The sequence below is a fragment of the Tiliqua scincoides genome, chromosome 1, assembly GCF_035046505.1.
Source record: "Tiliqua scincoides isolate rTilSci1 chromosome 1, rTilSci1.hap2, whole genome shotgun sequence".
NCBI lineage: Eukaryota > Metazoa > Chordata > Lepidosauria > Squamata > Scincidae > Tiliqua > Tiliqua scincoides.
Genome location: NC_089821.1, coordinates 182352730 through 182378020, shown reverse-complemented (window position 1 = coordinate 182378020; position 25291 = coordinate 182352730). Strand labels below are relative to the sequence as shown.

At 42.4% G+C, this 25291-nt stretch overlaps 1 protein-coding gene across 1 annotated transcript in view; it reads left to right on the top strand.

The window, feature by feature from the left end:
* Nucleotides 1-25291, top strand: part of ME1 (malic enzyme 1) — a 144211-nt gene that overhangs the window by 38179 nt on the left and 80741 nt on the right. The window contains exons 4-5 of the mRNA XM_066612481.1: nucleotides 19819-19894; nucleotides 20891-21052. Of these exons, the coding sequence (XP_066468578.1) occupies nucleotides 19819-19894; nucleotides 20891-21052 (238 nt within the window). The remainder of the gene's footprint in view (nucleotides 1-19818; nucleotides 19895-20890; nucleotides 21053-25291) is intronic.

Genomic DNA, 25291 nt, shown 5'->3' with positions numbered 1-25291 from the left:
TCCTTTTTTTGACCAACTAGAAGTGACCAAATCGCTGCATAGGGCTATGGGAGAATGCACAGGCCTCCTAATCTGTGTAGTAATGCATTGATTGCCTGTGTGTTCATGTTAGACTGGGAACAGAGACCTCTGCCTGTATGCCTCATGGGCAGAGATGTTTTTTTTTAAGTGATAGTGAAATAAGAGTACATAACACCACTTTCTGCACTTCTCATTTTTGTTTAAAAAAAAATCATCTGTGAAATCTGCAAAAAAACAAAACCCCAGTTCTGTAACATCTCTACGCATTCTATATGATTTCTACAGGCATTTGCTGTCATATCACCTACTTAGTACACTTTTAGAGTGATTATAATTGATAATTATAATTTATAAAAATTCACCCTTGGAATAAAAACGCACTGCCTTCTGCACGTCTCATTTTAGTCCAATTCCAATCCAAACCTTTACTGGCATAATAGATAATATACAAATCAACAATAACTAGCAAATAATACAACAAAACAAAACATAACAAAAACTTGACAAAAACACCACCGAGGGCACAATCCTAACTATGTCTACTCAGAAGTAAGTTCTATTTTTTTCAATGGGACTTACTCTCAGGAAAGTGTGATTAGGATTGCAGCCTGAGTCTCAGAAATAGATTCTAGCAGCTTACGACGCATCTGCATGAAAAGTTGGATATAATAAACTACACTCTTGGTCAACTCCTTGTTAGCTCCTCTCAGCTAACGTATTATCTTATATTGGCTTATCCTTATTGGCCCAGCTGACATGGAAAGAAAAAAAGAAATAATGCAGGGGAATATCCTGGTACTAGATACAATAAAACAGCATGTGGTGCAATGATTCAACAGCCCCCTGACCACATGACACCCTCTCAACTCTGACGCTAAACTACTAAATCTGCCAGTCAAGATATTAGACGGTATGACATTGATGGGTGCTTACCAGGGCTAGATGCAATTGAGAGGGTGATCCAAAAAATACAAGTAATCTGGCTTCTTACTTTAGTATAGAGTGGGGTGAGTATACCCCGGCCCTTGGGGACTCCCGGTTTGGCCAGCAGGGAGCCCCCAGTTTCCAATAAGCCTCTGGCCTGTCAGAGACTGTTGGAGCCCGTGCTGGCCTCTGAACAACTTATGTCTCCATGTGTTTCTGACTTGGTCTGTATGTTTTCACTGTGTAAGAGGTGCGTGACAAACAATTCATAGTGCTCATGTGATTCTACCTGCCTGTATTATTGTTGTCATGTGTATTATAAACAAGTTCAGTAAAATTCAATCATTTATTTAAGTTCTGTCTCTAATGAATTCATTTTTGTAAATTTTTTTTCTCGGCCCCTGACAGTGTCAGAGAGATGATGTGGCCCTCCTGCCAAAATGTTTGCCCGCCCCTTGTGTAGAGGCAGCTGAAAGTGTAATGGAGAGGATGTCATGAGAGCCTCTTTGTAAAGAGCTTGCCTCTCATGTCTAGAAGCCTGGTTCTAAGCACTCATGTGGGGGGCAATGAGTCCAGCAACTCTGGAGATAGCCCCATCGTTCTCACTTTCTTAGTGAACAGGGCTAAACCTGAGGGCAATACTGAGTCTGACAGCAGCGCCTGGAGTAGGGTATCCTGAGTCAAATAAAAACAAATCCGCACCCAGAATTTTAAAAATCCAATCCAAGCCAGGATCTCCAATCTATGCTGACCTCCTTCAAGGCATAAAGATGTATGGGGGACACAATGGCAAACTCCAAAGATCTTATACAAAAACATCACCTGAACCCTTTCCACAGAATTGTCAGATGTTGTCATCCATATTGGAATGCCATACAGGAGCTGCGCAGTAGATTTAGCATTAAAAATTTGCAGTGCAGCAGGAATATGAGTTTCTCCAAGTGTGGTAGAAGTGCAAAATTGCCTGTGCAGATAGTTTTGCTGCTTTGACCATTGTCTGTCAGTGCAACGACCGAGAATGTCTATAGTGAAAAAGAGCATCCAGATACTTGAATTTACTGTCCTGCTGGATAGAATTACTGTCAAATGTCCAAGTAAAAAATTTTCGCTGGTTGCCAAAAGCTAAAATTTTGGATTTATCAAAATTAAATTGCAATCTATTGCATATCAAATAGTCATAATATCACCGAATCGGGCGTTTCAAGCCAGTCCTTGCGTGGGACAGAAGAACCATGTCATCCATGTGCAGTAGGTCAGGGCCTGAGATAGAGCCCAGCTTGGGGCTGTGAGCCTCTATGCTATGTAAAAGCAGGGCAAGATAACTGACAAATAAGTTAAACAGAGCAGGGGCCAAAACACAACCCTGCTTAACACCTCTGCTGGAAAAATCTGTCCTGAGACCTCACTTCGCATAGAGATTTTAATTTAAGAGCTAAAACCCAGATAAAGTCTTTGGATCAGAAAAAGGAATCTCCTATCAATTTCCGCTCATGTAAGTTTCTGTCACAGGATATCCTGATCAACAGAGTCGAAGGCCCCCTTATGGTCCAAAAACGCTACAAAAAGGCATGAGGCATTGCATATTTGGTGATTAAATGTGAGAGGATCAGGCAAAAAACGAAATCAGCGAAAAAAATAAAACCTAAAAAGCACACCTCTACTCATGGAGTTTCCTTGACACTCAATATTCCTTTCTCTGAAGTAAATAAAGGGTGCAGGCAGCTTAAGTAGACTTACAGTACTGCAGCTAGATCAGGGGTGCTCAATAGGTGGATTGCGATCTACCGGTAGATTGCGAGGCAAAATGAGTAGATCACGGAGTGCCGACCCCCCCTTTCAGGTGCCTCTGGGAGGAAACGCTGGGAGTAAGGCCCATTGTACTCAGTGGGGCTTACTCCCAGGTAAGTGTGGCTAGGATTGCAGCCTCACAGCCTAATCCTAGGCATGTCTACTCAGGAGTAAGTCCTGTTATACTCAGTGGGGCTCAAGGTACACCAACATACATTGTACACATAAACGTTATATGTTATGATGGCGCGAACATTGTAAAAAAAACTCTGGTAGGTCTCCGGGCCTTGCTGGGTTTCAAAGTAGCTCTCGAGCCAAAAAAGTGTGAGCACCCCTGAGCTAGATCTTCAGTTTATGGGTTCCTAACACATCTTCCAAGTTACTGCAATACTAGCAGATGGAGGCCGAAGTATTAGTATTATTGCACAATATTAGTTCTACTCGTAGCACAGTTTTATCAAACTTGTTGATATCTAATAAACTAACACAGTGATTCTCAAACTGGTGGGTTGCGACCCATCAGTTCTTGTAAAGGTTCCCCCATCCCTTAAAGGGAAGAGGCAGCAACCCGATCCCCAGGATCGTGTCCATATGGGGGGTGAGGGGGTGCTTTTCACTTACATTATGAAGGTAGGGTTGTAGCAGGCTGCAGGAGGTACGAGGAGCCCTGCGCAGCCCATTGCAGCGCTCCCCGAGGCTTGGAACGTTCAAATAAAGTGGGTGCAAAGCACTTCTGTTTTGCAGGAGGTGCTTTGCACCTGCTATTACAGAATGTTCCAAGCCTCGGGGAGCGCTGCGGAGGGCTGTGCAGGGCTCCTCGCACCGCCTGCAGCCTGCTGTTTTATCAAACCTTCCTTCATAACCTATCTACCTTCATAACGTAAGTGAAAAGCCCCCCCTCGCCCCCCCCATACGGACGCAACCCTGGGGATTGTGTTGGTGCCCTAACCCTTCCCCCACAAAGACTTACTGAGGGAGTATATATTAATATATAAATTCTGTGTTTCTCAAACTACTGAGCGAGTAAAACTCCCTCAGAATTTGAGAAACACAGAATTTATATATTAATGTCAACTATATTTATGCTCTTAAATGGTAATGATGGTTAAACTTACATAACATTGTCTGTGCACCATAAATAGGATATCTATCTTCGTTCTGTTTTCAATGCAGTGTATATGCTTTTCATGCAGATTTGTTTCAGTACTCAATCAATCAATCAACAGTATTTATATACTGCTTTTCAACTAAAGTTCACAAAGCGGTTTACAGAGAAAAATCAAATAACTAAATGGCTCCCTGTCCCAAAAGGGCTCACAATCTAAAAAGATGCAAATGAATACCAGCAGACAGCCACTAGAACAGACAGTGCTGGGGTGAGGTGGGCCAGTTACTCTCCCCCTGCTAAAAAGAGGAGCACCCACTTGAAAAAGTGCCTCTTACCCAATTAGCAGGGGCAGTACTATAAGAGATGCACCCAGATCTGCTTCTAGCATTACTGGTATAGCCTAATTACCTAATTTTTTACAAATGGCAAGCCTATGAGTAGGGCTCAGATTGCTGTTGTATAGCACCTAGTAAGTTTAGACACTTCAGTATCAAATATGAGTGTGATCCAGATTTGTGCATGGCAGCTTGGCAAAATGTGTGTTTTAACCTTTCAGGCATTACCAATGTGCTAGCCAGATGTGTTTTCTTTCTCTATCCCTGATAGTTTCTCTAAGCAAGGAAATGTAATATCATTTGCAGTTATTTTTTGGGGGAGTTTTAAGATTCATGTATGTCCTTTCCTTGAAGAGAGGCAATGCAGGTAAGGCTTTCTGACTAGCTTGACTAGCTAACTAGCTTGTTGGAGTCACTCACACTATTTAGTTAAACTTCCATATTTGTGGCTCTGCACTCTTAAACATTTTCACTTTCACTTAATTCCAGTTCATTGTCTCATATTGTATTGGCAACCTTCAGTCTCGAAAGACTATGGTATCGCGCTCTGAAAGGTGGTTCTGGCACAGCGTCTAGTGTGGCTGAAAAGGCCAATCCGGGAGTGACAATCCCTTCCACACCGGGAGCAAGTGCAGTCTGTCCCTGGTCTGTCTCCCTGGCTATGGGCCTTCCTTCTTTGCCTCTTAGCCTCAGACTGTTGGCAAAGTGTCTCTTCAAACTGGGAAAGGCCATGCTGCACAGCCTGCCTCCAAGCGGGCCGCTCAGAGGCCAGGGTTTCCCACTTGTTGAGGTCCATCCCTAAGGCCTTCAGATCCCTCTTGCAGATGTCCTTGTATCGCAGCTGTGGTCTACCTGTAGGGCGCTTTCCTTGCACGAGTTCTCCATAGAGGAGATCCTTTGGGATCCGGCCATCATCCATTCTCACGACATGACCAAGCCAACGCAGGCGTCTCTGTTTCAGCAGTGAATACATGCTAGGGATTCCAGCACGTTCCAGGACTGTGTTGTTTGGAACTTTGTCCTGCCAGGTGATGCCGAGGATGCGTCGGAGGCAGCGCATGTGGAAAGCGCTCAGTTTCCTCTCCTGTTGTGGGCGAAGAGTCCATGACTCGCTGCAGTACAGAAGTGTACTCAGGACGCAAGCTCTGTAGACCTGGATCTTGGTATGTTCCGTCAGCTTCTTGTTGGACCAGACTCTCTTTGTGAGTCTGGAAAACGTGGTAGCTGCTTTACCGATGCGCCTGTTTAGCTCGGCATCGAGAGAATGAGTGTCGGAGATCGTTGAGCCAAGGTACACAAAGTCATGGACAACCTCCAGTTCATGCTCAGAGATTGTAATGCAGGGAGGTGAGTCCACATCCTGAACCATGACCTGTGTTTTCTTCAGGCTGATTGTCAGTCCAAAATCTTGGCAGGCCTTGCTAAAACGATCCATGAGCTGCTGGAGATCTTTGGCAGAGTGGGTAGTGACAGCTGCATCGTCGGCAAAGAGGAAGTCACGCAGACATTTCAGCTGGACTTTGGATTTTGCTCTCAGTCTGGAGAGGTTGAAGAGCTTTCCGTCTGATCTGGTCCGGAGATAGATGCCTTCTGTTGCAGTTCCAAAGGCCTGCTTCAGCAGGACAGCGAAGAAAATCCCAAACAAGGTTGGTGCAAGAACACAGCCCTGCTTCACTCCGCTTCGGATGTCAAAAGGGTCTGATGTGGAGCCATCGAAGACAACAGTGCCCTTCATGTCCTTGTGGAAGGATCTGATGATGCTGAGGAGCCTGGGTGGACATCCAATCTTGGGAAGAATCTTGAAGAGGCCGTCTCTGCTGACCAGGTCGAAAGCCTTTGTGAGATCTATGAAGGCTATAAAGAGTGGCTGTCGTTGTTCCCTGCATTTCTCCTGCAGTTGTCTAAGGGAGAATACCATATCAGTGGTGGACCTGTTGGCTCGGAATCCACACTGCGATTCTGGATAGACGCTCTCTGCAAGTACCTGGAGCCTCTTTAGTACAACTCGGGCAAACAGCTTTCCTACAACGCTAAGGAGAGAGATGCCGCGGTAGTTGTTGCAGTCACCCCTGTCACCTTTGTTCTTGTACAGCGTGATGATGTTTGCATCCCTCATGTCTTGAGGTACTCCACCTTCTCTCCAGCAGAGACAGAGGATTTCATGCAGCTCAGTGACGATGATCTCTTTGCAGCATTTTAGGACTTCAGCAGGGATGCTGTCTTTTCCAGGTGCCTTGCCTGGAAAAATCATATCTCTCAAACACAAACACCTGTTTTCCTTCCAATTAAAGTTCTACATGATTCATGTAAAGAAGATTAAAGCCAGTTAAACCAGCCAAGTGTTTAGTAAGCGCCTGTCAAACAACATGCTCTTTGTATCTATAGATTAATGATAACCTAATAGTCACCAGTAGTCTGCTTTCAACTGTAGTGATACAGAAAAAGAAAAGCTCAGCTAGATTGAAATGTAGTCTGTTGGTTTTCAGAATTATAAGCCCAATTGCTGTTCACTGAGACATGTCTGTTTATCTTAAAACTAATATCCCACCAACAAGTCTAAAATACTTCTTTGGCAGTATGTTAAGAGCATTCTGTTTTGCAAAGTGATAGGGCAGGAACAATTTTATGCTAATGAGCTTTTGCCTTATACTTGTGAATTTAGAGTTTTGTGTGGCTTAAAATTAGGGGCCAGATTAAGTTCAACTGTCTTTTATTTCTATTTTTTTAAACTTGGGCTTATCCTTGCATTTCTGAGTTCATGTTCACATCAGCTAGGACTTAGATCCAGGCATGCCCCTGTATCCACGGATACGAGGGGACACCCCCCACCCTCCAGAGGTGAAGGGAGTTCTGCTCCCCTTACCTCCAGAGGGTTTTCTGAGCCCAGCAGAGGTCGTGCACATCTGCTTGCAGCCTCTGCTGGGTTGAGAATGACTGTATGTAGTGAAAAAAGTAACTTCTGATTTTTTTTTTTTCTAAACTGGAAGTCTTGTTTTTTCATTAGGTACAGTCATTCTGAGCCTGGCAGAGGCCACAGACCAACGCGTATGTGGCCTCTGCAGGGCTCAGAAAACCTTCCAGGAACAAGGGGAGTGGAACTCCCTTTGCCTCTAGAGGTTGGGGGTGTCTCCTATGGGGGGCATGCATGGGAGCATGGATCTGATCCGCAGTTAACTGAAACTGTGGATACGGGAACCATAGATATGGAGGCCCCCTGTATTTGCTGTGATGATCCTCAGCCTTTGGAAAATTGTATTTGACCCACATTCTTTCGTTTCCAGGTCACAGGTTGTGTTTGCTCAATAAACTGTAAACCTGGGGACTTGTATAATTTTTAAATGAATCCTAGCTTAGTCTTGTCAGGGGAGAGAGTCAGAGAAAGTAGGATGACGGAGGAAAGCAGTGCCTAGTACTTAGCAATCATGCACTCCTTCTTCTTCTCCACTTGCCCTTTTTACTAAATTAGCAGTTAAATGATTGGGTACTGGTAGTTCTGTCAGCTGCAACCATCGCAGGCTCTGGAACAGGCCTCTAGTACAATCAAGAAGTCCCCTGCCACACCTTTCTTGGAGTGCTGCGCAACAGAAGACACACATGTCCACTGGGCCATCAGGATGCAAAAGAATGGTCTGAGATGAGCTCAATCCACATTAGCCTTTGTCTATTATCCTATGGGCATTTTGTCTACCAAAAGCAGAGACTCCTCATTTTGTTACTGTTGCTGTTCATTGTTAATATTGCTCAGTGACTCATTGGTGCTAAATCAAGCACTGCCATTCCCTCTGCTACCACACTATGCCAGCTGGCACCCAGGACAGGTATCGGATTCCTTTCTTACTTTTCTACTTTTGTTTCTTTTTCACCCACTCTGAGATCTTATTTTTTAAACTCATCCCAACTATATCACCTTTTGGTTTTTGTCAGATACCAGGTTTCCTGTTTGAGAAGGTCCCTCTGAACACACTGCTGTTTTGAATACACTAATTGAAAAGCAAAATTCAAGACAGCTGACTATAGTGGCTGGGATACATTTTGTTTCACATGTATTACATGCTGCTGCATATGTGTTTTGTAGTGAGAAGTTTGTTAAAATAATAATAATAATAATAATAAAACTTTATTTTTATCCTGCCCTTCTCCCAAAAAGGGACCCAGGGCGGCTAACAACATATAAAACAGATTAAAACATAATTTCACAAACAGATAAAAACATATTAAAAAACACATTAGCAGAACCCATAAAAACAGTAGTCAGAAGAGTCAGAATAAAAGAGCATAAAACAGCAGTTCTTAGAGGAATCGGGCCTGTAAAAAAGCAACTAAAAGATATATAAAAGATGTTAAAAAGGCCATAACGTCAGAAGGCTTGGTTAAACAACAAGGTCTTCAGGCCTCGCCGAAAGGTCTCAAGAGAGGGAGCCATTCTCAAGTCAAGGGGAAGGGAGTTCCACAACGTTGGTGCCACTATTGAGAAGGCCCTATTTCTTGCCACCGCCCCACGTACCTCCTTAGGTGGCGGCACTTGTAAAAATGCCTTCTCTGATGACCTGAGAGGACGAGCCGGATTGTACGGGAGTAGGCGATCTCTAAGATAACCTGGCCCAGAGCAGTATAGGGCTTTAAAGGTCAAAACCAGCACCTTGAATTGGGCCCGGAAACGAATGGGCAGCCAATGTAGCCCCCGGAGAAGCGGGCTGACAGAGTCAAACTGCCTAGCTCCAGTGACCGCACGGGCCGCCGCATTCTGCACTAATTGCAGTTTCCGAACCATCTTCAGGAGCAGCCCCACATAAAGCGCGTTACAATAATCTAACCTCAATGTCACCGTAGCATGGATCACCGTGGCCAGGTCTGCACGATCCAAGTACGGCCACAGCTGGCGCACCAGCCGAAGCTGAGCAAAGGCCCCCCTAGCCACAGCCGCCACCTGGGAATCCAGGAGCAGCTGCGAGTCCAGGTGGACCCCCAAGCTGCGGACCTGCTCCTTCAGAGGGAGTGCAACCCCATTCAGAGCAAGCTGATAATCCAGCACCTGCATCGAGGATTTCCGAACCAGGAGAGCCTCTGTCTTATCCGGATTTAATTTCAGCTTGTTAGCCCCCATCCAGATCCTCACTGCTTCCAGACAGCGCTCCAGGCCCTCAACCGCCACCCTGGAGTCTGGAGGAGAGATAAAGCTGGGTGTCATCAGCATATTGATGACACCCCACTCCAAACCCCCGGATGACCTCTCCCAGCGGTTTCATGTAGATATTAAATAGCATGGGGGACAGAATTGAGCCCTGCGGCACCCCGTACCTCAATGGCCAGGGTGTCGAACAGGCATCCCCCAGCACCACCATCTGGGACCGACCTTCCAAGTAGGAGCGGAACTACCGCAAAACAGTGCCTCCAACTCCCAACTCGGCCAATTGGCCCAGAAGGATACCATGGTCGATGGTATCGAAAGCCACCGAGAGGTCCAGCAGGACCAACAGGGATGCACTCCCCCTGTCCAGTCCCCGGCGTAGGTCATCCACCAAGGCGACCAAGGCAGTTTCCGTCCCAAAGCCCGGCCTGAAACCAGATTGAAAAGGATCCAGATAATCCGCTTCATCCAAGACCCTCTGGAGTTGGGCCGCCACCACCCGCTCAATTACCTTGCCCAGAACGGGATGTTGGAGACTGGCCAATAGTTGTTCAACACAGTGGAATCCAGGGAGGGCTTCTTCAGGAGGGGGCGAACCACCGCCCGCTTCAAAGCAAGCGGCAATGTCCCCTCCTCCAAAGAAGAGTTGACCACCCTCACTGTCCACTCAGCCAGTCCACCCCGGGCAGCTCTTATCAGCCAAGCTGGGCAAGGGTCAAACAGGCAGGCAGACGGCCTCACACTCCAAAGGAGTCTGTCCACATCCTCAGGCTGCACAAGCTGAAAAGAATCCCACAACACTGGACAAGCAGTTGCCAAGGGGACATCATCAGACATTGTCAATGTGGCATCCAAGTCGTAACGAATGCGATCGATTTTATCTGCAAAATGTTGCGCAAACACATCACAGCGGCTGACCGTGTATTCCTCCTGGTCCACTGGCGGGGCCTGATGGAGGAGGCCCCGCACCACATGGAACAGCTCTGCCAGACGGCTATCAGCAGACGCAATGGTAGCAGAGAAGAATGATTTCTTCGCTGCTACCACCGCCACGGAGTAGGCTCTATAATGAGCTCTACTCCGTGTCCGATCGGATTCATCACGAGTTTTCTGCCACCGTCGCTCTAGACGCCTGCCCTGCCGCTTCGTCATTCGCAGCTCCTTAGTGAACCAAGGAGCCGCTCCGAGTCTGCGACGTGGCAGAGGTCGCTCTGGAGCAATCTCATCCACTGCCCTGGACATTTCCCTGTTCCAAAGGTCAACCAGGGCCTCAGATGAGGTGCCAGTCTCGGCAGTGGGAAAATCCCCCAGAGCCCTCAGGAAACCTTCAGGATCCATTAGCCTCCGGGAGCGGACCATAGAAAACGGTCCCCCGCCTCTGCGGAGGTAGGAAGTTGCAACCAGCCTAAACCTTACCAGGAAGTGATCTGTCCATGACAATGGAGTGATCTTGATCTCCTCTACATCCAGATCACTGCCCCCGTGCCCAGCTGTAAGCACCAGGTCCAGCACGTGTCCTGCAGTATGTGTCGGGGCCAAGATCTTCTGGGACAGGCCCATCAGAATCAGAAATATGGTCAACCGAAATATGTGAGAAAACAGGCTATTGCAGGAGAAAGTTCTCTTCTTTAATTTTAAGACTGACAATGCATGTGACATTGCACATTGCTTCTTTAAGAGGCAATCTTTGCTATACCTCCCCCCCCCCCATTATAAAGAAAGCCCCTTAAAATATCAGCTTTTTCAGATACTTTTTTTTTTTTTATGCTGCAATTTTAGGTGTGGGAAAGTTCAGTGGAAATTTTAGGACGCCAAAAATAACTTCTTTGCACAGGCTGTGGGACACCCAGGTGTTTCAGGTTTATTAGCAGGCTCAATGTGTGATGAGGAAAAATCATGGGCAAGTATTGCTAAGTTTTGGAAACTGCTGAAAAGTGAGGAGGTTGAAATTTTAGGATTGCATTTCCATTTGTAATGGGAAAAGCAACTTTAGATAATTTGTAAAGTCCAGACTCTGAAAAGTATGTAATTGGGAAATCACCAGAATATAACATCAAGATTTGGATATGAAGATGTGAAGATATTTTCTTATTAGATTTCTATATTAGATTTTTATTCAAGAAATACATAATGAATTGACTGTGATTGCATGGATTGTGATCTGTCACCCTCACTTAATTCACTGAGAGCCTTTTTGGATGGCACATCTCTCCCTGCCCATCGCATCACAAAATGTGATCAGAAAGGTATCTGGCAGTGGCATAGCTAGCAGGGAGGGTGGGCTTGCCCTTGGTGCCACCCTCAGGGGGGACAACACCACTAGTGACCAAAATTGTAAACTATCTCAGTTCTATCAAAAGTTATGGCCAGAAAACGAAATTACAATTGTCTTATGTACCAAAAAGTAGATTTTCTTAACTCAAAATGGACTAATGAGATGGATTGTTCAGAAAGCCAATATGATGTTGTTATGACACAGCATGGAACCAATAAGGTCTTAGTAAGGTGACACCATCGGGATGTGTGTGACACCAATAGTGACCAAAATTGTGGTTTTTAGGAATTCTATCATGTTATATTTCATTTGATGTGTAATTTAATGCAGAATGTAATGAAACAAACCAAATTGAATTATCTGTGTTCTATCAAAAGTTATAGCCAAGTAACTAGAAAAAGAAAACACAACTGATTTATGTAACAAAGTGGATTTCCTTAACTCAAAACTGACCAATGATTCTGAGAGCTATTGTGGTGTTATTATGACACAGCATGGAACCAATAAGATGTTGTGAGTCAGCTTCCTTTTCCATGTATCAGAGCTAATACGCCAGCTCCTATTCAGTTGTGTGAGTGTCATCAGGTTGACCACTTTTTTGTTGGTCGCTGATGGTTGGGTGACCTGTACTGTTCTATAGTAAAATAAATTAGTGGGGGTAGCACCATGAGTTACCAAACCGGGTGATACCAACCTAGTGATGCCACTGGTGGGAAGGTTGGGTGTTGTTGGTCACTCGCTTAGTCTATCAGTGGTTATCAACCATGATGGCTACATTGAACCTCCATAGGGGCAGTATGTCATTGAGTACTATGTATAGGGGAGCAATAGCAAGGAGGGCACTGACATTTATTCATTGCTTGTGAGGAAATACTCACTGCATTTGTTTTCTGGGCATTATTATGCATTTCATGTTATGACTATTACTCTCTCTCAACTTCACCTACCTGAGAGCTATTGTGAATTATTTAGAAGAAGGCTGGCATAAAAATGTGAAAAATATAAATAAATTGCATAATTTTGTGGTATGGGGTGTCAAAAATTTATGGGCCCTGGATGTCAAATGACCTAGGTATGCTACTGGTATCTGGTTTTCGTACTCTCTCTCATAGGAGACAGGTTTTGTAGTGTAGACTTGGAAGGAATGTAGTGTTTGAATAAATGTAATATTTTCCTGTAGGTGTGGGTGTATGTGTAAGCCTGAAACTCTTTTCTAATATCATGAAATACAAAGGTGAGGGGGGATTGACCCTGGGGTAGATGACTCTGATCAAGTACTAGCAATCTATTTTGTCTAGTTTAGGGCTGTCCATATTTTGAAAAGTAGAGAGAGTATTTGCAGAGAATTTTGCTGTTTGGTTCTCCCTTGGTTCTAACATCTGAGGGAAATGGTGTAAGTTATTACATCAAAATGCAGAGCATCCCAAGGATTATTCTTTTAGGTCTAGAATAGGTTGCTGGTTTCACTAAAATAGAGTATAATTTGTAGAAATGAAAATGCATCACTGCTTTGACTTCAGGAAGCCTTTCAATCAGTTGCGTGATGCTGTTTCATAACAGAAAATAGGATTTGGAGGCCAAGAACAGAAGAGTGGATCATAGGACATCTGTACAGTACTTCACCTGTCAAGTGCTGGATAATATATTAAGGGTTATGGCCAAACTACTATAATTTTGAGATCATTTTATTCTATATCAGTTTTGTTAATGAGGTTATGAATATAAATGCTAATGCTAACCTCTGCTAGTTGGGTAAGAGGCACTTTTTCAAGTGGGTGCTCCTTTTTTTAGCAGGGGGAGAGTAACTGGCCCACCTCACCCCAGCACTGTCTGTTCTAGTGGCTGTCTGCTGGTATTTATTTGCATCTTTTTAGATTGTGAGCCCTTTTGGGACAGGGAGCCATTTAGTTATTTGATTTTTCTCTGTAAACTGCTTTGTGAACTTTTAGTTGAAAAGCGGTATATAAATACTGTTAATAATAATAATAATAAATGGAATTGTTATAGGCACACAGTATCGGGAAGTTCTGTAAAATTAATTCAGGTTAGCGGCATCTCTGGTAACTTTTAGGATGTAATTACTATCCACAACAACACTCTGATTGGTTCTCTTTTATAACCCTTTGTTGTGTCTACATAGAATATCTATCATTTCTGCTTGGTAAAACTGGGGAGATACTAAATTCAGTTTGGGGTTTTTTCTTTCTTAATTGCTGATAGGGTAGGCTATTTTTTTAAATAGGTCACAGTTTAGGATTATAAAGAACATGACATTAGATAATTTATTTGGAATAATGTGAAAGTATAAGGATATGTTCTCTAATGAATTAGGGTTGATTTTTTATTGAAATTGAGCCAAATAAAGTCCAGATGCTTAGCTCTTTCAAATGTTGCCTTAGGATTTCATCCAATTTTTTTTCCAATTTCCATGGCATGTTTTTGAAAGTCCTCTACTAGGTCAATAATTATCTAATGAATTTCAATTAGATGATAATTAAAACTTACTGTGTGCAATAGCCCCCATAAACATTTACATGGACTCATAGTACCCCATTTGTAAGGGCTTCTTCTTGCTCTCTGGTGGTGGCTGGGTGATATTGTAGAGTTGTACAGTTATGATTTTGGTATGTTTTTGTTGCCTTTCATTGGTATGAACTGTTTTGTGTTTGTTTGTTTTTGTTTGATTGTAAACTGCCTAAGCAAGGAAGCTGTGAAAAAGGATGATAGGATCCAGCAGATAACTTCCGAGCCCCTCTTCCTCTCCCTTCCCACCCAGTTTCACCCCCTCCCTGCCCCCATTCTGCCCTCCCATGCTGGTGTACCTGCTCCAGTGGGTGGCCAGCCCTCGAGTAACACATATGGGAAGACTGAGCTTTATGGCTGCTTTACAATAGTATTGGGCTCCCCATGTGGCCAACCTCTTTGGAAGTTATTATAATCAGTGTTGGAAAACTCCAACTGAGAGAGTTCTTATTTGAGGTAACCAGCCAGTCACAGATTTGTAACGGAGCACTCTGGTAAGATCACTGGAGACTTCTTAAGGTGATTCCAGTTTAGCATGTTTGAATCTTTCAAAGTGTGTGAGATATTTGGGGGTGGGTGGGTGGCAGACACGCCCACCTAGATGAATGTCTCATACATTCCAGTCAGTTTTTTTCTAATGTGTGCTTAAATTTTGATGGGGATAATTAACAAGCATTCTCCTGTAATAATGACCATCTTCTCTCCTACTCTTTTCTTTAGCATCACTTCTTTAGCATTACTCTCCTCACTGCCCCAGCTTTTCCTGTGGAAGGCAAGCCACTGACCTAGCTCAAAGGAATCCCTCTCTTGAGCCATTTATCTGCAACAAAATTGCTTTCTGTTGCTCAGGCCCCACGTTCTCATTTGCTGGTGGGATTGTTCTGCTTTCCCCATTCAGCCTTTGGACAGTGCTGCTAGCTTCCATGATTATCCACACTAGTCCTCAGAATACACAGAGTTCTGGATTCAGCTGTCAGCACATTTTGAAACCCTCACTCCAGGGGTTGCCCTGGGTTTCAGCAAATTGGAAGATTTCCAGTGAGCCTGTTCAGCAGCAAAAGGCCTTCATGTTCTGGGCTAAATCCAAGTCCTGTCAGCACTAATATCTGCAACCTCTTTTAATGGCCTCCTTTCCTTGGAAGACAAGCATCAGCATTCTTGAAGACAAACTCTTCCTCTGTTGCCATGCTTCCTTGAGTGGTCCCTCACCTCTCATTCAGACTGTGATTTCTTGGTTTCCTTCATCTCTAGCTGACCCCAATTAGCCTTCATTTTATGTCTGCCTTTGGAAACTCATCATCCTATCCAGCCCTGGAGCGCTGGCACCAAATGGTGCCCATTGTATCCTGTTCCCACATTTTTCCCCTTACCCTGAGTAAAGCCCCAGCTTGCTCCAGCTTGGAGCTGCACCAGCAGTTTAGTCCTGTGTTTGGCTTTTGAGCCTGGGAGGGGGAATAGGATTCAGAGGAGGCCCACCCCCCCTCCCAGGCTTGTCCTGTTCTGCCCTCCCCCCATCCTGGAATGCCTCCCTGCACCCTTGTGCCACTCAGTGCTTATTTTGTCTCTGTCAGCAGCCAGGGGCCCTACTGTGGCATTGAAGGGGTGACGCAAGCCTCCCTGCCAGCGCTGCCTACTCCCTGGGTGCCACAAATGTGCTTCATGGTGTGTTTGCAACACCCAGCACTGGTGCTCGGGCGACATTGGATTGGGTTGTCTCAAGTGGAAAGAGACTTACCTGAACTGGCTAGACCTGTTGATTGAATTATTAATTTTGCTGTTTGCTGTTCTTTTCTAATTCCAAATTATCACTTTGAAATGAGTTTGGTTTTCTAGTATTGGTATTGGGGATTATGTCTATGAATATGTTTGTTTATTGTCACTAATGTGCAAACAAAAGAGATGGACTGTTCTAAACCTCCCTCATAATTATGCGACTTACCAGTTTAGAAATTGTGCATAATAAATTGGTATAAAGTGGCGTTTGTCTGGCATCCATTTTGGTGTTACTGCAGTTATAACATTTTGGTGTTATTGCTTCAAGATAGCTTGAAGCAATGCTTGGATTGAAGACTACCTAATTTTGTTTGGCCTTGCAACTTGAACTTTATTTCTACCAGTAGCAAATATGCTTTTGTTTAGAAGTCTTGGTTATAGCTTTTTCATTTGGTTCCTTAGAATTAATGTATGCTATAATCTCGTAGCTCACCAATGCTGTGATCCTGAACTATTTTGAGAATGATGTAACAGCAGTGCAAATAATACTTTCAGCAGACTCTGATTTGGCCTGCATTATTCCCCTTCTGCTTCCCTGAAGAGCATTTTGGAAGGCCCTGAGCGCTCAGGTTTGGAATGTGTTTTATGCTTTTTTGCTTCACTGGTAGTTGGCCAGCTCTTGGATGGTGCTGACTATTTCTCCGACTTGCTCAGGATTCTCTATCATCAAAGCAGTTATTATGAGAAAAGGTTCTACCCTTTAATAGTACTGCATTTGTGTACAATGGAACATCAGTATAGCTGCAGTCATTTTTTCTAGTATGCTTCATGTGTAAGTCACAGATAATGCCCTCAGTTTTTCTTGTGGACCAATTGTAAACATTTTTCTTCAATCAAAGCTTCACTCAATTTAATGGAATTTGTTTCCCAGTAAATATCTTTAGGATTGCAACCTGACAGCTCTTCCTATGCACCTTTTATTGTTTTCTGTAAATCATGTTTTAGGTTTATAAGGGCTGATCCAAACCTTTCTTATGCATCACAGGATCTACCTGAATATGGTCCAGTATCACATGGCATTGATAATGCCTCTATGTGGGACTGGTAGATGACATGGTTACCTTCCACAGCAGTATTGCCTCCCCAGCAAATGTGTGAATCGGCTAGAAAAATTGTAAATTTCAGCAGCATTGATTCCTGGTTCTCTCCAAGGCCATTTTAGTCCTAGCGAATTTACTGCTTAAGAATTGCTGCGCAGGCAACTACTGCAGTATCATCTTTATGATAAAATGAATTAGGCTACAGTCCTATCCACACTTATCTGGAAGTAAGACCCATTGACTATAATGGGGCTTACTTCTGAGTAGATATGACTAGGATTGGTCTCTTAATCGCTGGTCTGCTGATGTACATAAATAGTTTTTAACGGTAACAACCAAACCAAAATTTTATTGTAGTTGGTTACCTGTAGGATTTGTTTTTATGATTAGGACATGGTGGCTGATTAGAAACTAAATTTAAGGTAAAAGTTACTGGGTAATGGAGAATAAATTAAAATGGAATCATTATTCCATGTGAATTGTAAATTCATAAAAATGACCTAATTTATTTTCTTAAAAGAATTAAAAATAGTCCCTGGTCTGAAAGGGCTTCTTTGGATAGAATTACTTGTTAGAAGGGAAACTACAGATTGATTTAAAAACTAGCCCAGGGCAAAGCTTTCTATGTGTCCTTGGAGATTCTCTTCTTTCCCAAGAGCTGCCAGAATCTAATTTCTTACTCTGAAGACTGAACAGTGTAAATTTTTCCTGCTTACAATGGAATAGGGTTATATTCTGATTTTAATATTTTCACTAAATCCACATTAGGTGTCGATAATGAGAAAGGCTATTGATTTGAAGACTTTGTATGTGTTTGTACATCTTTGGGCACAATCCTAACCAGCTTCAGAAGTAAGTTGTATTTTGTTCAAAGGGGCTTACTCTCAAGAAAGTGTGGTTAGGATTACACCTCCAGATATAAAACTTTCAGAAACAGTTATTCCAATGTTCACAGGTTTCTGGTGCCTGAGAAGGTTGAACCCCTGTTCTCTGCAAACTCTTATGCAGAAGACATTTCTTTCTTGCTGTCTCAACATGATTCCAGTGAGTGTGTACACATGCACATACCCTGCTGAGACTTCAGTTGTTAAATCATAAAACACTTTTACAAAGCTGATCCTACTCTCTTTTGAAACCTGTAAGAACTTTGCTCTCTCAGCTATCTTAAAAAAGGGACATTAAGCCTTCTAATACTTAAGCATCTTTTCATCTGGTATCTGATCTAAATATTCTGATGAAAAAACTGCAGTTATTAGTATGCTCCATGGACAGTTAAAGAAATAATATTCTGCCTCTACTATATTTGAATATCTCTGATGGATTATAGCAGGGGTGGGCAAACCCTGACCTGGGGATCATTTGTGGCCCTCAGGGTACCCTAATCTGGCCTGCAGGGAGCCCCCAGTCTCCAGTGAGTCTCTGGAATGTTGGAGACAGTTGGAGCCCATGCTGGCCTGTGTCTGCCAGTTGCGACCAACAGATGCGAGCTGCGGGTCGTTAGAGCAAGGCCTTTTATAGTTTCCATGTGTTTTCTGCTTTTCCTGGGCATTATTTTAACACCCCCCCCCCCAGTTGCCTCTAAACAACTTATGTCTCCATGTGTTTCTGGCTTGGTCGGTATGTTTTCACGGTGCAAGAGGTGTGTGGCAAACAGTTCATAGTTCTCATGTGGTTCTACATGCCTGTATTATTGTTCTCATGTGTATTATAAATAAGCTCAGTAAAATTCATTCGTATAAGTTCTGTCTCTAATATATTCATTTATATAAATTTATTCAAATTTGAAATGTAAATTCTTTTTTTTCCCCTGGCCTCAACACAGTGTCAGAGAGATGATGTGGCTCTCCTGCCAAAATGTTTGCCTACCCCTGGATTATAGTATACAATCAGCTCTATATTTTTACTTGCTGCACTAGCTATACTGTGTTACTGTTTTTTCTTATGGGAGACTCTCTGTTACAGTGAGAACTTCTTTCTTTTTCATTATTTTTTTAATTAATTATTATTAACAGTATTTATATACCACTTTTCAACTAAAAGTTTACAAAGCGGTTTACAGAGAAAAATCAAATGACTAATGGCCCCCTGTCCCAAAAGGGCTCACAATCTAAAAGATGCAAAAGAACACCAGCAGACAGCCACAAGAACAGACAGTGCTGGGGTGAGGTGGGCCAGTTACTCTCCCACTGCTAAAAAAAAAGGAGTTTTGTAGTTGTTGGAAAATCATTGTGTTTTCTTTGTGAGTAGTTGAAAGAGGATGGCTTGTGCTGTGATTGTTTTTTTTTAAAAGAGCATTTAATCTTTTGTGTGTTATATCCTTTTGTCAAGCAGTCTGAACTAAATAAGAATAGTGTGCATATGTTGGTATGTATGCATTTCTTGTTAAAAATGATAAAGAATGTACAGTATACAATGGGTGCAATGTGTTTTGACACATTAAAGTGCTTACAAATTTGTTAGCTGTGTAATTGGATCAAATTCTACCCGGCAATTCGCATTTATATCTAAAAATAGCGAGGAATTATGGACCAGTTTGAGCAATACTTTATTGGGCAGTGACTTTCTTGTGATTTTGTGTTTAAAACAGTGTCCAGGGAAGAGTGGAACCAAGGTGAGGTCAAAAGTCTCAGGCTACCCACTGTGATCAAACTCTGTTTTGTGGCTCTCCTCAGCCACTGTGTAAAAAAAAAGAAAAAAGAACTTGCCCATCAGGTCATGTTGCATGTTTACAGGCATCTCTGTTTAGGCCTTTAAAGTATTGGAATACTAGGAGCACACTCTGTGTGTGTGTGTGTGTGTGTGTGTGTGTGTGTGTGTGTGTGTGTGTGTGTGTGTAACACACACACAGGAAATTATGTTTGAAAAATTTCAGGCTGACTTATATTCTCATTATTTCCTTGCAGAGGACTCTTCATCACTCCTCATGACAGAGGACATGTTGCAACATTGCTAAAATCCTGGCCTGAAACTGTTGTCAAGGTGGGCTTGTTTTGAACTACATGGCAATACATGCTTGGTGTTGTATGTCTCTGTGGCTCAGATATTTCAACAAGCCATTCAGTTTAGATTTGGGATATGAGGATTTAAAGTGGAATTGTGCCATGTGCAGCAATTCTCAAACTGTGAGTTGTGACCCAACAGGATTTTTGGTGGGTTGTGTGTTGGTGTGGGTTGTGTATTGGTGTGGGTTGTGTGTTTGTGCATCTGGAAACTGCAAAGCATTCTGGGGCATGACACGGCCTATGAAGTGGGTTTTGCTGCAGGGCATTCTGGGGCGTGACATAGCCATGGTGGCTAATGAAGTCATGGCGGTAAAAAGACTAAGAAGCTCAACAACGTGTTAAGTCAGCTGACATTACACTGGTGGAAATGTTGACAATTGTGGGACCAGGCTTACACTGTGTGTCAATCAAACAAGCTGTTGTATTGGAATAATTCATGATAAAATACTTGATGATCCTTGCATCACAGTGAAAATTAGCAATACAGTCTTAAATCAGATTACTCTATTTTAAATAATGTTTGAGAAAAAGGTGCTCTCAATTAATCAGCAGAAGATGTACACTTTCATAAATAAAAATATATAAATAGTTGTAAAAACTGCAGATGGGTCATCTTAAAAGAGCCATTTTCTCTGGTCATGAGAGAGCAGGGAAATGTCTCTTGTAAGTCTCTGTGCCACTTGTGCATTGTCAATAAACAATATATATATTTTTTCTTTAGATTTTTCTCAGATTCAAACTTAATCACTAGATTAATCAGCAAAAAGCATGCTTGGGTTTATCAGCTAAGATTTTTAATTGGGTTGTTACAAATCTAGTAAAAATGTAACACACTGAAGTAGTAATGGAATCATTTACAGCTTTATTTTAAATAATAAAAGAGAATAAGAATCAACTTGTTTAAAAATGGCCATGAAAACAGCCCAGAATATGTTGACAGTTTTACAGTGCTCTTGATACTTTCTCCTTTTAGGCTATTGTGGTGACTGATGGAGAACGTATACTTGGCCTTGGAGACCTTGGTTGTTATGGAATGGGCATCCCGGTGGGTAAACTAGCACTTTACACAGCATGCGGAGGAGTGAAGCCCCAGGAGTGTCTGCCCGTTATGCTTGATGTGGGAACTGACAATGAGGTAAATGTTCCATGCTGCCATGAGTACTTGACATATTTCAAAAGTGAAACAAATAAAATTGTACAGTAGTATTTGCCTCTTCAGCTAAAAGATATACTGTGCATTCTTTTCAAGAAAGAAAGTCTCATTTCATGACTATAATAGCTCAGATGTGTCTCTTTTTAATAACTCTCTGCAGCCTAACTGTACCCCTCTTATAGATGCTGAAGGTGGCACAAGCACATCTGCTTGAGCTGTAGTAGTGACTGTAAGACTCCTGTGTCAGACACATGAAGCAGAGCTGGACATAAGAGAAGACCCAGCATTGTAACTTTATAGGCTATAAGTTACTGCCATAGATAAGTGGCTCTTAAGATGTGGTACTAGGGTTGGTGGTGATCTCCTTTGTAAAACAGTCTTTGTGAAAAGAATTTAGTTCTGTATGTGGAATGGGCCTAACTTCTGGAACCAGAACTAGTGTCTTGTATGAGGGCGAGCACGGCTGCACCAGATTCTCTGCTCTGCTTGACAATGTATAGGATTGGGTAATAGTAAATTTTATTATCATTTATGCTATTCTCAATGTACTTATAATATGCATCTCATTAAGAAAACAGAGTCTTGGATTCTAACAACTAGAAATACAGGAGAGCTTTGCTCATATAACGAGACTTCCTACCTCCTCTTTTGTGCACTAAAAAAACGGATCCAAGTGTTGGGAAATTTTTTGGAATGGCTTTAGTGTGCGGACAGGATAGCCTGCAGAAATCAGAGACCCCCTTTCCACCTCCTGAAAACAGAAGCTCATGCTAGGGTTCTGCTGGATCCAAGCCATTTCATATTACTGTTGCTTTTGGGTTTCTGTACTTGCTTTAGTAAAAGGAGTCCAACAGTAAAATATGGAATTGAGTGAAATTTAAAAAGATTCATCAAATAAATATGAAACATCTTGGGACATTAAGATTAGGAATGTCCAACCACATGGCAGGTTCTCTAAAACACAAAAGGAGGATGGTGTGCATTACTGTAGAGCAAAACTTGTGGAAATTTGTGTAAGGTTATTCAAATATACTGTACTCAGCTGTACAAGAAGAATATAGTGAAAAATGGAAATGTGATGAAAGTATTTTGGATGGTTTAGTCATATAGTGATGTAAATAATAAATGTATCAAAAAATTTTTAGATAAATTTGACTATTAACTGCGGTTAAGGAAAATGAAGAATAATATCACATGATGTAATATTAATATTGTAATATTACAGATCTGAGGAGATCCATTGGGATAGCAGATGTTTGCTCCATGGTAAGGGAATGAGAGTTTCCTTACCTCAAGGAGGTCACAAGGACTGCCCTCCCCAGATGCAACTTGTACGGGGGTGGGGGGGTAAGTTAGAATTGGGCTGTAACTCTATTAAGGGCTAGCTCCTTCCTCACTAAGCTTCTTTCTACAAATTGTTTTGATACTTATATTTATTTATTTATTTTATTTTTCACATTTTTATACCACCCTTCCTCCAAGGAGCTCAGGGTGGTGTACACAGCTGCTCCCCTCCTTTTGTCCTCACAACAACCCTGTGAAGTAGGTGAGGCTGAGAGAAAATGACTGGCCCAAGGTCACCCAGGAAGCATTGTAGCTGAGGTGAGATTCGAACCAGGATCTTCCAGGTCTAAGTTCACCTCCCAAACCACTACACCACCTTTATATTGTCAAATAGAAACACCAGTGGCAAACATGCTGTTAAGTTCCTGGTTAAAGAGCAGCCAGTTCTTTCAAGGTGAACCTTCCCAGTCCTTTCATGGGCTCAGATTTATATTTTATTAGATCTTCCCAATCTATAGAAAAGTTTGCACTGTTCTCTTTTTGCTGCAGGGACAAGAAATTCTCTGCATGGGAATGTTCAACCAGAGCCCCTGCTTTGGTTGACATGTTACATAAAAGGCATTATTTTTCTGCCTCTAGTCTTCTCCTTTGGGTGCTTATGTGCTCCAGCCTATGATGGGGTGGGTGGAAAGAGCATGGCTGTTTGACTTTTTGCTTGAAGTGTGAAAATATCATTGACAGTGCTGTCAGTGAAAATGAGTCAATGAATGATATTCACTGTCAATGAAAATATCATTGACAGTGCTGTTTCTTGCACTGTGAGTTCAGAACTAAAGCGTTACATCATGTAATGCATACAAGCATTACATCATGTAATGCATATTTCTATACAGGTGTAAACTGAAATCTGAGGCCCAGAAGCATCTCTTATTTATGCATCTCTTCACCTTTCCTCCCAAATGTCTTGGAGGAAAAGATAAACATTAGACTTCAAGTATATTGTACCATATTTCTCCCAGTTGTAAAGGATTATCATGAACGGAGTATATAATACTAGTAAATAGTATATAAGCTATGTTTCAGATATTGCTTTTCGGTTTATTCTTTATCTTTCCACCCTGCAGTAAAAATGAGTGCTGAGAAGTGATTTCAACTAAAGATAGGAAGGTATTGTGTATATATCAGGTTCATATGCTCATGTGAGATGTTGCTCTGCAGTGTGTGTCACTTCTTTTCTAGACTCTTTGGAGCCAATTTGGGGTTAGAATTTGAAACAAAGTGATGTACTGAATGTACACCAAACTTCATTTTGATATATTTTGATCTTGTCAAAGCATATATCACCAGCTGTTGTCCATCCTAAATAGGTTTGGGGTGGGCCAAAGTACTATTCAGTTTGAAACACATTTCGTTCCAATATCTCCATTTGAATGAACTGAAATTTTTCTGAATTTAGTATTTCAAGAAAGAGCGAGTTGACTGAGTGGCAGAGATGGACGGACACACGCACGCACACACGGGATATCAAATTATGAAGAGTGTGATCCAGTTCTGAATAGACTTGAGTACAACAGCACATGCAAACACCAGTTCACATATCAGCTATAATGTGTTTTATTACACGTTTGTGCAGCAGGGAAATCTAGAATTTAAATGCTTTCCTGCTGTGTTTTCAGGGTTCTTTTAACTGTTTGATTTTTCTCTTGGCTTACTATCTCCTCTACAATGATTGTCTTTTTTTTTTTTTTAGACAAGTTAGTATTAAGTGTCTACAAGTATCCAACACCATTTATTAAAAGGTCTGGATGTGTGACTCATGCATAATAATCTATTCTCTCTTCCATTGGGCGACTGATACCCTGTTCTCTAATGCTTGCTGTATCTCTGTGCTATCTGTATGCATAACTGACCCAAAATATTTTGTGCTGGGATAGTTATGGATGGGCACTCCACTTCTTAAAAACTAATTTTGTCAATGCAAGAAGTTTCAGTATAGGCCTGTTAATCAATTTAAAGACACTTTAGCTTCACTGAGTTATTGGATGCGGCTGTCTGAGGCATTTTATATTGAGAGGGGCCTTTAAAATGATAAACAGCAGAAGGCTGCTATTGTATGAGGTGTCACTGGACCATTTCCATGCACAGATGCCATGTTTTCTGAGCATGAGGGAGCAGGAACTTCTTGTAGGGGCTTCTTAAATGAAGTAACAGACATACACAGCTTCTAGCTTCTCTTTTTCTGAGCTGCTCAGTGTACCACCTTAGTTTTCATTTGAAGCTGTCATGCCTAGCCATTGCTTCCTTTTTCTCTACTTTAAGCATTCTTTTTTTTAAATCAAAAATTAAAAATATGCAAACAAGGTGTAAAGTACGAATGGGTGGGGAGCATGGAAGCCTAAGGCTCTCTGTGGCTCATTCATGATTATCTAGATTATGGTTTAGACCACTGTTTCTGAAACTATCTGGGAGTTTGAGGACCAGGATTAGTCTTTTTGGGGGCAGCGTGGAAGACAGCGACACAGTCCTCAGGATCGTGCTGCTGCGGGGGACATAGGGACTTTTTCGTAATTTTCCTAGTACCTGCCGGTGTCTAGGGGGTGTGAGCAACCCCATGGACCCCTCTGCAGGGCTTCCCGCACTCTAAACATTGGAAAAACACAGTTGCAAGCTACTTCTGTTTTTGTGATTGCTACCCCCTGATGCTGGTAGGGACTAGGGTGAGTTATAAAAAAGCCCCTATGTTCCCTGCAGTGGCGTGATCCTGGGGATTGCATTGCTGCCTTTCCCTGCCCCTTAATGTTGGCCACAGCCGTGGTTCTCAGGCTGGTGGGTCGCAACTCATCAGTTTGAGAACTACTGGTTTAGATAGTTATTGGAAGCAGGACAAAGAAGCATGTTTAAGAAATTGTCTAGAAATCTTACAAGCAGCACACATAC